Raw genomic sequence first — 13,414 nt, forward strand, 5'->3', positions numbered from 1 at the left:
TCTCCATACCCTATCATGTGTAAAATAGATAGCTAGTGGGAAATTGCTATATAACACAGGGAGCTCAGCCCAGTGCTCTGTGAGGACCTAGAGGTGTAGGACAGGGGGATGAGTGGGAGGGCGGTCCAAGAGGGAGGGATCATATGTATACATAGAGCTGATTCACATTGTTGTACAGCAGAAACCAATTGTACAGCAATTATACTCCAATTAAAAACATATGGTAAAAAAAAAAAACCTTGTTATGTTCTTGACACAAAATGGGCACTGTCATTTCAGTATATATTTCAGATGTCCATCACTCTGTTTTCCTTTCCTGATAAATGTTGGACTGTTATGTGGTGGGCTTTCAGGATGATATGGAACCAAGTGGATTTTTGCAAAGCTCAGTCAGTCTGAAGGACCCTGCTCCAATGCTCTTCCCTGCTCCCCTGCTGTTTTCCTGCCCTGGTCCTTCATCTTTGAGGATGGCTTCTCTTCCTGCCCCTGTCCTGGGTGCCTGTCAGCTGGGTGGTCCGTTTTCTCCTCTCTCCCTGGGGACTCTCCCTGAGTGGTTTTATTTACCTGTGATTATTTTTTTTAATTTATTCATATATTTGGCTGTTCCAGGTCTTTAGTTGTGACACATGCAGGACCGTCAGTCTTCCTTGTGGCATCTTTAGTTGTGGCATATGGGATCTAGTTGCCCAAGCAGGGATCAAACCCAGGGCCCCCTGCATTGGGAACACGGAGTATTAGCCACTGGACCACCAGGGAAGTCCTCCACCTCTGATTTTTATTCAGCTGCTGCAGTGGGTTTCCCAGTCTAGTCTCCCAACCTTGCAGTCACTCCAAGTAGGGGTCCCAGTTGCCTTCTAACATCTCTTCTAGATGGTTCATAAACAAGGTCCACTCTTCAGGACTCATTTCCTCTTAACTGCCCAAGCCAGAAAACATAGGTCTTTTTTCTCTCTTATCCTTTTGTACACTTGATCTTACTAACAAACAAACAAAAACAGCTTTACTGAGCTATAACTCATGCACCATACAATTTACTTATATAAAACATAAATTCATTGTTTTTTACCCTATATGCAGAGCTTGTACAATCATCAACACCATTTCATTCTAGAACATTTTTTCTTCCTCCAAAAAACCCAGAACTTATTATTATCAATCACTCCCCATTCTCCCCATTTTATGTTTACTATAGATGAATACAAAAGCCCTCAACACTTAAAATTGAGAACATTATTTGTCCAGTCCGTAAGAAAATCGTATCTGCTTAATATTAGGAACGATGTTGACGAGTCATGTCTTCAAAACAGACATGGCATGAAGTCTTCTGTATTTTGTTTTCATCTAGTGTAACTGGAAAACCTCCATGCATAGACATGTTACAGCACAAGGAACAACGCCGACTGCTTCTTGGGCAGTGTTTTGCACTCTCTTGAATTAGCTGTCCCAGGAATCATTAATCATTATGGCTTGGCGGCTCGCCACCTGGCTTTTTAGAAATCATCCCTTGGATGTTTTCTGATTCTTGGCTTTTGGGGTTCACAGCACGTGAATCATAAAACTCTGCTTTGAGGTTTAAAACTCCCATCTTTCACCATAGATTCCAGGGGAGTGAGTTCTTTAGTGTAACTGTTCAATATGCCACATATAGAATACATCACAAATATATGTTGAAATCCTAAAAATAAGATGCCTTCCACAGATGAAATATCATGCATAGAAGGTGCCTGTTGGTGCAGTGGCTGCTTTGTAAGTGTAGGTCACACACATGTATGAGGCTCAAAAGACAGGCGTTGGTGATTTCTCTGAAGCCTTGGATAGAGAACACAATCTCTAAATGATGATATCCCATAATTGTGAGAAGAACTATCCAAGTGCATTTAACATTTTTCCTACATATATATTTCTTAGAATGTATTTGGAATAGAAAATAGCTTTGACATAAATTGGCCATGGAGCGCAGTTGGAGACGGTGGCCCCTAAGAGAAAAACCAGTTTCCTTAGTGGGTCATTCAGTGTTCCCCTGGCTTCAGCCCACCCTCAGGGCCTGGTCTCTTGCCTCCCCTTCCTGTGTCCCTGAGTGGCACTTACCAGTCTCTTAGCACACCTGTCACATCTGCAGAGTCATTTCCCCCTCACATGCTAAACCCCGATGATTTCCTGGGTTCTGTGCTGGGTTAGAGGTGGGGTTTGGAGGAGGGAGAAGGGTTTCTGTGCAGGAGTAGAAGGGTGCCATTTGAACACAAGATGGGATTGCAGTGTTTCTGGGTTTTTTGTTTTAAGTATTTATTTGTTTGACTTTGCTGGGTCTTAGTTGTGGCATATGGGGTCTAGTTCCCCAACCAGGGATTGAACTGGGCCACCTGCATTGGGAGGGCAGTCTTTTGTGTGTATGTGTGTATGAGTGTGTGATTCTAAAGTCTTTATTTATTGTACAATGTGTTGTCATAGTTGACATTTTAAATATAAAATATCTTGAGAATTGGGTCTTTTTTTTTTTGCTTTAAAAAAATAACATTTTATTTTTATTTATTTATTTATTTATTTAATTTTTTTATTTTTTAATTTTTTTTATTTTTTTGATAAATTTATTTATTTTAGTTGGGGGCTAATTACTTTACAATATTGTAGTGGTTTTTGCCATACATTGACATGAATCAGCCATGGGTTTACATGCGTTCCCCATCCTGAACCCCCCTCCCACCTCCCTCCCTATCCCATCCCTCTGGGTCATCCCATTGCCCCAGCCCTGAGCATTTGTCTCATGCATCGAACCTGGAATGGTGTTCTGTTTCACATATGATAATATACATGTTTCAATGCTATTCTCTCAGAACGTCCCACCCTCACCTTCTCTCTCAGAGTCCATAAGACTAAGAATTGGGTCTTTTAAAAAAAAAAACAAGGATAATTACAATGTTGTGTTAGTTTCTGCTATATAACACTGTGAATCAGCTATATGTATACATATGTCCCCTTCCTCTTACACCTCCCTCCCACCCCTGTCCCATCCTACCCCTTTAGATCATCACAGAACACTGAGCTGAGCTCCCTGTGCTTTACAGCGGCTTCCCACTAGCCACCTGTTTTACACATGGTAGTGTATATATGTCAGTGCTACTCTCTCAGTTCATCTCACCCTCTCCTTTCCCCACTGTGTCCACAAGACCGTCCTCTAACTCTGTGTCTCTATTCCTGGGGAGGGTGGAGTCTTAACCACTGGAATACCAGGGAAGTCCTGGTATTGCAGTGTTGTTGGTGAGTTTTGTTTCATTTTCTCCCTTGATCCTGTCCTTGATCTCATCCTCCCATCATATGTTTACCTATCCAGCATCCTTCAGAGAAGCCCCACCCGCCCACCCCCATGCAGATATTCGCCTTCCATCACAGATTTGCTTTTCTGAGATTCTGCCTCTCCCCATCCCAACGATTGGGATCCTCTCCCACTGCTCTGGACCCACCACCCCTTTCGGATGGTGCAGAGCCTTTCCCAGAGCACATGGTAGTGGACCTGTGGGCCCTCCAGGGAAGCCCTCAGCCTGTGAACCAGCCCCAGAGCTCTGTTGGGCCCACATCACAGGAGACCCACAGGAGGATGTGGGTTGAGAGCTCCTGAGAAACTGTCAAACCCTGTACCATTAAGCTAGTGTCGTCATGGAAGCCTGTCAGCGTTCATCAGGATGCTTGCCTCATTCTGTTCCCTGAGGTAAATGGGACCCGAAAAGGGGATCCCCAGTCAGTGGAGTAGGAAGTTTTGTGACAAATGTGACTTATGTGATAGCTCTCATTTATCAAGCTTGTTAATCTGGGCAGTTTGGGGGCAGGTGGAAATCCTTTTAACAGAATGGGTCTTCTGTGACCCACTTGAAGGGTCTCAGACCAGGCAAGGAGATAGATTCTGGCTAAGGTTGGTCAGGTACAAGTTCTCTCCAGGGAGGTGCCGCTCCGTTGTTCTAAGAGGGTTTAGGAATGATTTCCATGTCCCCACTGATGGGTAGTACTGCCTGCATCGTATACTTAATTCCCTGGACTTCTGTTTCTAGATTCTGTTCTGTTCCATTAGTCTGTCTATTTATTTGCTCATACCTCTTATTTCATTTGCTGGAACTGTATAATAATATATGTCAATATCTGGCTAAATTATGGCTAAACCTCCTCATTGCTCTTCATCTTCAGAATTTTCTTGGCTATCCTCTCATATTAAGTCTTCCACATGAATAACTCTGTCTAGTTCTAAAAATAATTCTGTTGATACTGACATTTTTAAAATGTATATATAATTTAGGGGTAATTGACATCTTCATATTGACTTTTCCCTTGTAAGAACAGGATGTCTTACTTATTAAGGTTTTCTTTTGTATGCTTGAGAAGTTATCTTTATTTTTTCAGTACAGATCTTGCTTACTTCTTAAATAGATTCCTAGAAACTGGATCTTTTTGACTGGTACTATAAATAGAATCTTATTTATTTTATTTTTTGGCCATACCACTCAGCATGTGGGATCCTAGTTCCCTGACCAGGGATGGAACCTGCACCCCTGGCATCAGAAGGTGGATGCTTAACTACTGGACCACCAGGGAAGTCCTAAATGGGATCTTTTAAAATCTAAATATAAATAAATATTTTCTATCTGGAAAGGCTATTGATTTTATTTTTCTTTGGTAATTTTATACTTAGTCACCTTACTGGATTTTATTATTCATAGTCACTTTTTCAGTTGATTTTTTTGGGTGTTCCAGATGTGTGATCCTGTTATCTGCAAATAATGATAACTTTATTATGGTGATTTTGTATGAAAGCAGAACTATAAGATACTCGTCAGTTTGGTAGGTTCTTTTTATGAAAGAATGTGCTAGAACCTTTTGTCCATTATTTCCTTTTTCCACCAGATCTTTTTCCTAGGCTTGGGTACTTGACCCTGCCAGCAAGAGCCTGTTGGCGTAGACGTAGAGTGAGGGTGGAGAGGTTGGGGAGCCGTGCTTCTGTTCCCACATGCCAGGTGTTCAGTCCAGGGCCTGTATCCTCAAAGCACAAGTTAGGTGTCTCATGATGTTGTGGTGGGGACTTCCCTGGTTATCCAGTGGTTAAGAATCCTCCTGCCAAGGCAGGGGAAACAGATTCAGATCCCTGGTCCTGTAAGATCCCACATGCTGCCGAGCAACTAAAGCCCATGCACCACCAAGCTGAGCCCCCACAACCTAGAGCCCGTTGGTCCCCGAACAAGAAAAGTCACAACAGTGAGAAGCCTACACACTGTCACAAAGAGTAGCCCCTGCTCGCCCCAACTAGAGAAAGCCAGCAACAGCAATGAATACCCAGCACAACCAAAAATAAATAAATATTTTTTTAAGTTAAAAAAAAAATTTTTTTAAGAGATGCTATAGTAGGACTCAAAGTACTAGTGGAAGGCCAGTCAAGGGGGAGGATGTTTTAGCCCCAGTGAAGGGCACGTGCATGGCCCTGTGAAAATGCAGGTGCTTTGGTTTGGAGGTGCTAGCAGAAAAGCACAGAGCCTGTCTGGTGAGGGGGCATGGCTAGGTTCTCAGCACCCGTGGATCACTCTGATGCACCTGGAGCTGGTCCTGTGGGGCACAAAGCCAGAGAGGGTCCTTGAAGCTGGGTGGACAGTGCCACACCCATCAAGGTTTGGGCTGAACACTTCTCATGGAGCTGTGTGAATGATGTGCGCAAGGATCCAAGACCCAAGGCAGATAACTAATGAGGGCATCCTAGGAGACTTTGGAACATGTTTAAAGGGCTGTAAGATAATGACTGAATGGTTTGTTTTCATTCACATCAGACAGAAGTTAGAATAATAAGAATCATGAGGTTTTACAAGTTCGTATCAGGAAAAGCCTGGTGAGCATTGCAAGTGAGAGATTATAATAAAATATCATTTTACTTTTTTTTCTGCAAAAAGTAATCATGCCAGTTCTTTGCAGAATCATTTCGCATGGAGCCAGAAATCATTTATTGCAGGAGTGGCCTTTCTGCTGAGCGGTTTTCATATTCCAAACATACTTATGTTTTGCAGTGTCTAATTATTCTTGGGGACAATTACTGTCAGGTTCCCAAATGTGTTCAATGAGCAGCAATTGGTGTTTATTCAGCTCTAAAAAGACTGTGCAAGGGAACAGTAGGTTATATTGTCTGCCTAAAGGAACGGTTTGCCATCTGGAAACATCTGCTTTCTATTTAAGGCACTGAAGAAGGAATGGGAGTATATTTCAAATATACTCCCTAAGCATCAAACACCAAAGAAAAGAGAATAAAATTGGGTATGAAGGTAGTTTCTGTTCTCTGATATACACTCTTTGGCGTTTCCCTGCTGGGAAGGAAAGGTGGCCTCCTGGCTTGGACAGTTGTGTTTCTTTTGAGTTTTTCTATTTATACTGATTTGCACACTTACAGGAACTGACTTCTGTGTCCTAGTTCCAGCTCTTACTTTCTCCAGTAGGGCACAGTGCTCTTTCAGCGTTGTGGTCTGCTTTTCTGGATTTTGTGGTGAGGTTGGTACTCTGATTTTGCCCATGAAGATGTAAAGGTTTGCTGTCCACGTTGCCTGAAATCATCCTGCAACTCTAAATTTCATTTTTTTCCTTTTAAGTATTTATTTGACTTTACTGGGTCTTAGTTATGGCCTGTGGGATCTAGTTCAGTGACCAGGGATAAAACCCAGGTTGCCTGCAGTAGGAACACAGAGTCTTAGCTACTGGACCTCCAGGGAAGTACCTACCTTCACTTTTCTATGTAGAGAATGCTACCCATTCACCGCTCTGTCCAGAGGGTTGAATGAGAACATATACAACATATACCAGCTAACTATTAACTGACTTTTCTTTCCATCCTGTCTTTTTCTTCTTTTTCTTTAAATACCATTAATACTTTTAAAAAATATATCTATTATTTATTTATTTATTTCTCTGTACCAGGTCTTAGTTGAGGTATATGGGATCTAGCTCCCTGACCAGGGATGGAACCTGGTTCCCCTGCATTGGCAGCACAGGGTCTTAGCCACTGGACCACCAGGGAAGTCCCTAAATACCACTAGTTTTTTTAATTTTAGAAAAATAAAACAGAACTCCCCCAGAAGCCAAGAACTTGGTTATTCATGTAGAAATCCCAGTACTGTGGGTAGTTTCCTGGGCTCAAAGCTGTGCCACACTGGCCCTATCTAGCCCAGGCCCCCAGGCCGGAGATCGCAGGTCTTTGAAGACCCGTGGCAACTCCTGTGGGGACCACCCTCAGAATGGGGTCAGTGGGTCTCCCTGCAGCTCCCTTCCTGTGTCACCGTGCTCCTTCCACACCGGAACAGCCACTTTCCTGGCAGAGGCCTGACCACTGAGACCAGGGCTGCAGCCACCGAGGGTGTGGCCAGCTGAGCCCACCCACCGTGCTCTCCCAACATCCCTGCACCTCTGGTTGTTTGTTGTTGTTGTTCAGTCACTCTCGGAAGGTCACAGCTTGACCACCACAGGCTGCCTTCTGTCCTGACCAGAGCACCTCTGCCTCTTCATGCCCCTCCCCCATCCTTTGCAACCGAAGATCCTATTCTTGGCTCCTCTGTTGTCCTCTTCAAGCTGTGGGAGGGTGTTTCGGAGTTGTTTTTGTCATTCTGGAGGAGAGGTGCTGGCTGTAGTGGCGACTTCTTCCATTATTTCTAGATCATCTGATAGTGCCTAATGTGAGCTGCCTAGAGGATAAAAATCACCTGGAGCTCTTGTTAAAAAATAGAGCTGGGACTTCCCTGGTGATCCAGCGGTTAAGATTCCGCCTTCCAATGCAGGGAACATGGGTTCAATCTCTGGTCCTGGAAGATGCCACATGCCACGGGGCAACTAAGCCCATGCTCTGCCACAACCACTGATCCCTGACTCTAGAGCCCGTGCTCCACAATAAGAGAAACCACCACAATAAGAAGCCCAAGCATGGAAACTAGAGAGTAGCCCCTGCTCGCTGCAACTCGAGAAAGCCCATGTGCAGCAACAAAGACTCACAACCAAAAATTAATTAATTTAGAAGATAGAACTATGAAGACTCCTTCCCTGCACAGCCAGGTTCCTATGGGGCTAAGTTGGGGCCCAGAAACTTGAATTTTTACTGAGTGCCGCAACTAATTCCTATCAGAGATTTAGGAAACACTAGTCTAAGGGTGCTAAACCCAGACCCAATCCATCTTCCCTAGTGTGGCAGACACAAGGGAAAGCCTGACCCCCTCCCCTGGGAGGGCTCCTGCCTGACGGTGGGTCCCTGCCCATCTTGTTAGTGCTCTTTGCGAAGGAACCAGAGATTTTAGCTTAATTCTCTTTTAAAATTGAGGTATAATTGACATGTAACATTGTTAGTTTCAGTAGACAACAACGATTTGGTATTTGTATACCTTGCATAATTTGATCCTTTTAAAAAGATTTTCTGTATTCCTACCCTTTCAGTCGCTCCCTCCTCTTAAACATACAGAAGAACTCCAGGTGAGCAGTGTTTTCCTTTCTGGTGTTGTACTTGGATGGTTAGCAAAATGTGGCACCGAGGGTACAGATGCAAGGCTTTCCCGTGTAGATTGATTAGGCGGGCTGGTATTCATGGGCACACACATCCTCCCCAGCGGCTGGTCCCCTTCTCAACAACAGAAGCAGAACACTACAGTGAGAATATTCCTTTGTTTCCACAGCTGTTATCCTGTGGCCAGAAGCGTGTCAGTTTGGGGCTGAGTGGGTGGGTGAACCTGGTCACCGTTGCAGGAAGACAAGCATCCTTATGATCCACACCCGGAGGCTCTCAACCTGCTCCTGGGACCTATGGGGGAAGGTTTTGGGGACCTAGGAGTGCTGAGCTCTGTCCCTTCTGGAAAGCTGGACTCTAGAAACAGCTGCATTGAAGTAGCAGGAAGAGCGTGCCCTTGGCTTTTATTCATTCAGAGAAATAGTCATGAGGAAGTTTCTGCATTATCTACAGTCACAGTTGATGGCTAATGCTGGTACTCGTGGTGTTACTCAGTATCCCTTGCGTGGGGTGCAAATGCCTAGTAAATTGCTTTTCTAGGATACAGTTTCTCTCTTAAGAAAGGGTTTCCTTTCCAATAATGAGCCTTGTTTAGTCAGGATGGGTTCAGAGACGACTTTACCTAAAACCACTCCTTCCAGAGACCAGAGCACTTAAAATTCACTTTTTCCTTTTGATTTTATTTTCTGTTTCCACTTGAGTGTCCCTTTCTTTTATGTCATCTCTTTGAATTGTGAGGATTAAAAAAAATTAATTTTTCTAATTTTGATTTAATTTTTTGTCTCATAAATGCTTACTAAATCGATAGCACTTTATGAATGAGAGGATTATTTTTACATCCTGGTATGGTGGCTTCCCCCCACCCCCATTTTGTCTTATTTGGAAAGGATTTTCCAGCCAGTTAACCTGAATTACCTTTCTTCAAAAATAATTATATTTTAAAAAATTATATTTTATAATGAGTCTGTGATTTATTTTGTGCTACTTTGTGAAGCAGACACCTTAAAATAGGAAATGCAGTGAAATCCACTACAATTTTTATTCATCTGCCTTATTAATGCTATTGTCAAGATCTAATTAATTCCTCACTTAATAGAAACATAGACACCGTGCTAATTTGGTTACTAATCACATTAAGAGTTTACAGGCGTGTGAGTGAAAAAGCAACAATCCAGAGACAAGAATAGCAAAAGAGATTTGATGAACACTGCAGAAAACCCAAAGATTTGTAAGTTGGAGACATAAAACTTTAAGGCTCAGTCAGTTATGAGTGAATGCATCATTCATAAAATGCTGCAAATATGAGAAGTATTTAGTAGAAATACAGTTGTTGCTTAGTTGCTAAGTCATGTCCCCATGACTGTAGGGGACAAAATTCCATGGACTGTAGCCCACCAGGCTTCTCTATCCATGGGATTTCCCAGGCAAGAATACTGGAGTGGGCTGCCATTTGCCCCTCCAGGGGATCTTCCCAACCCAGGGATTGAACCTGCGTCTCCTGCTTAGCAGATGGATTCCTTACCACTGAGCCACCTGGGAAGTCCATAGAAATATAGTATGAAGTCACAAATGGTTTGCAAAATCTTAAAACTGTTGCATAATCCCTACCTGCCAATACATTTGTTACAAAGCCCTAAAAACTGCCAAGAGGATATCAGAAAAGAACAGGATCCTTGACCCAGATGCAAAAACACTGCACCAGGAGTTGCCTTTTAAGCAAATTGCTCATTAAGCCAATTGCCCCTCAGCCTCAGGGTGTTGGGTTTCAGTAACCACTCCTCAGGTGTCTGTTTTTTTCCTCCTCTCTTCCCTTTTCTTGTTTTCATTGTTCTCATGCATATGTATCTTTCCCCATAAATGATTAAAATGTTAGGTGGCTTAGAAATCATAAATTATACATGAAGCCATGTTCCATCAACTCACGGCCCATCTCTCCTTTTGCAGAGAACAGCCCATCTTCACCACCCGAGCGCATGTCTTCCAGATCGACCCCAGCACCAAGAAGAACTGGGTGCCTGCAAGCAAGCAGGCTGTCACCGTCTCCTACTTCTACGATGTCACAAGAAACAGCTATCGGATCATCAGTGTGGATGGAGCCAAGGTACCATTTCGCCGGCTCATTTGAACCTTCCCAGTCACTTATTTTTCATTAAAAGCAATATGATACATTTTTAAGGTTTGCTTACTGTATATCCTACAAACATATCCAACTCTTTGCGACCCCATGGACTGTAGCCACTACGCTCCTCTGCCCATGAAATTCTCCAGGCAAGAATACTAGAGTGGGTAGCCATTCCCTTCTCTAGTAATATGTCTTGCAAACAGATTATACCTTCTTTTTTTCCCTCTGTGCTCTACAGCAGGTTCTGTATTTTATACATAGTAATATATGTGTGTCAATCCTAATCTCCCAATTCATGCCACGCAGCTTTTCTCCTCTTGGTATTCATACATTTGTTTTCTCTACCTGTGTCTCTATTTCTGCCCTGCAGATAAGTTCATCTGTACCATTTTTCTAGATTCCACATATATGCATTAATATATGACATTTGTTTTTCTCTTTCTGACTTACTTCATTCTGTATGACATTTAAAAAAATAGATTTCCCTGTTAGCACATTGTCTTCATAAGTACCATTTTAATGCCATTTTGATAATTCTACCAAGGACCTATAATGTCCTTAATCTCTCCCATTATGGTTAAATACTGAAGTGGCTTTCAGTTTTTTCACTATTATAGATAATGAGCATCTTCATGAAATAGATAACCCTTGTTTGTTCTTCGTGCTTACTGCTTTTTTAAATAAATAAATAATTTGGCTGCTCCGGGTCTTAGTTTCTGCATGTGAACTCTTCACTGCGGCCCGTGGGATCTAGTTCCCTGACCAGGGATCAAACCCAGGCCCCCTGTATTGGGAGCATGGAGTCTTAGCCACTGGACCACCATGGAAGTCCCATGCCTATTGCTTTCTTTTGGATAATTCCTTAGAACAGATTCCTGGAAGTAATGTTATAGGTCAAGATATTAACGCCTTATGGCTCTTGATAGATATTGCCAAGTGGCTTTCCAAAGAGTTCTGTCCTCCAGCATGTATGAGAATGCCAGTTTATTGCATCCTTGCCAGCCTTAGGTATTAGATCTTGTTTGGTTTTAGTATTATTAGCCATGGGAGTTGAATTTTATTAAGTGGTTTTAGAGTATTTCTTGAAATATTTGTTTCCTGGTGTTTTCATTATTCTGCTGTCTTCCTCAATATTTTAAAAGGTATTTATTTATTTGTTTATTTATTTGACTGCACCAGGTCTTAGTTGCTGCATTTGAGTTCTAGTTCCCTGACCAGTGATTGAGCCCAGGTCTCGTGTGTTGGGAGCTCAGAGTCTTAGCCACTGGGCCCCCAGGGAAATCCCTTCCTCAGTATTTTGCAACATTATTATGGGAGCAGAATAAAGAAGGGTTATCAACAGACATATCACCAAGTTTACAAAAGAAAAACGCTAGACTCGATGCTTCATAATTTCTTCTGTGTCTTTAATCTGTGTTCATCCTGATGGACATATTCACATGGATTATCTGCTGCCACAGAAATTCAGTGTATCTGAAGCTGAATACCCTTATTTATCCTCTAAACCACCTCTCCATTTTCATTTCCAAGTCATTTGTTGCCAGAAAATATTTTTTAAAAAAAAGCAAATGGAAAAGCACAGGGTCAGTTCCCTTTTAGTTGATCAAATGAAAGTTGGTCTCATGTTTATGCCTCATTCTAGGTTTCAAGGCCATAACTCTTGTCCTGGTACAGTCTTGCTCAGACTGTTCCAGTAGCCTTCTGACTGGCCTCCTCCTGCCTACAGTGTGTCTGGTCAGTGCTCCTAGGCAGTTGGAAGCAGGGGAGTTTCGGGTGCAGGCTGGTTGGTAGAAAGGGGCCTGGCTGTGGGCTCCTCCCTCCATGACCCCCACAACCACAGAGCAGGAGGCACGAAGCCTCTGTTGAGGATCCCCCAGGAATGGTGTGAGAGCTTGTGGTGCCCTGGATCTTTTGATGAGGCTCCCCCGTCTTCAGGCAAATTCTGCCTTCAGCTTAAGTTCTCTAAAGGCCTCCTTTGTACTCTCAGCACCGCTGAGGTTGCAGGTAGAGGAGCTTGACCTCAAAATCCTCTCTCTTCCTTCAGGTTGCCACAACCCTTACTCCTATTTTATGGCTAAAGTCAAAGACAGGCAGTGACTGGCTGAGTTCACGCTGCTGGTGAGGCTTGACAGGCTGCTGCCTGTGCCTAGGTCCTCAGATGCCAGCTCCCAGCTCTCTTAGTTAGGGCACACTTCCCCCTGCAAGCTGGGTGATCCGGTGTGACAGGGATCCGGTGAGCACTCAGGGAGTGTTCAAGTGCCCGGCGCATAGTAGGTGGGCACCTTGTGCCTGAGGATTGAGTATCTGGAAGGTGCTTTTATTTTTTTTTTTCCTCCGGGAAACATGGTGATAATGCCATTGTGTTACCGCTTTCCTTTTCTGTGCTTTTGGACTGGAATCCCCTAGACTCTTGCCAGGATGTTCTGCTCAGGGTGGTGAGTCAAGCTGTCTTGCTTTCTTTTATCTGTAGATCCTGTCAATTCATTCTCCATCTCTTGAGATGGGTTTGCACTTTTGTCAGCTGAGTTATCCAAGGATAGAGTGGGCTTAAATACAGATCAAATGACTTTCCTAGAGAAAGTATTTTAGTCCTATTAGCTGGGCTCTGAGTAACGTGTCAGTGTGTCAGCCACTGCAGCGCACAGCTCTGCAGCTCCTGAAGCTGTGACAGTGGTGGGGTCAGAGCCAGAGGAGCCAGCTCTGAGCAACTGGATGGATGGAGGGCCCCCACTACAGAACAGAGCTAGTTCAGGCTCAGCGTGGGGCCTCCATCAAGTTAGGAGTCACTTAAAAAG

At 43.4% G+C, this 13,414-nt stretch overlaps 1 protein-coding gene across 11 annotated transcripts in view; it reads left to right on the forward strand.

The window, feature by feature from the left end:
- The window catches only part of HOMER2 (homer scaffold protein 2), a 127,966-nt gene that overhangs the window by 80,148 nt on the left and 34,404 nt on the right, over nt 1-13,414 (forward strand). For all 11 annotated transcript variants that reach the window (XM_081546832.1, XM_081546824.1, XM_081546831.1 and 8 more), the window contains one exon: nt 10,442-10,598. In XM_081546832.1, coding sequence (XP_081402958.1) covers nt 10,442-10,598 — 157 coding nt within the window. The remainder of the gene's footprint in view (nt 1-10,441; nt 10,599-13,414) is intronic.

Source organism: Giraffa tippelskirchi, chromosome 12, assembly GCF_054371585.1.
Source record: "Giraffa tippelskirchi isolate mGirTip1 chromosome 12, T2T-mGirTip1v1.2.pri, whole genome shotgun sequence".
In the NCBI taxonomy this organism is placed as follows: domain Eukaryota; kingdom Metazoa; phylum Chordata; class Mammalia; order Artiodactyla; family Giraffidae; genus Giraffa; species Giraffa tippelskirchi.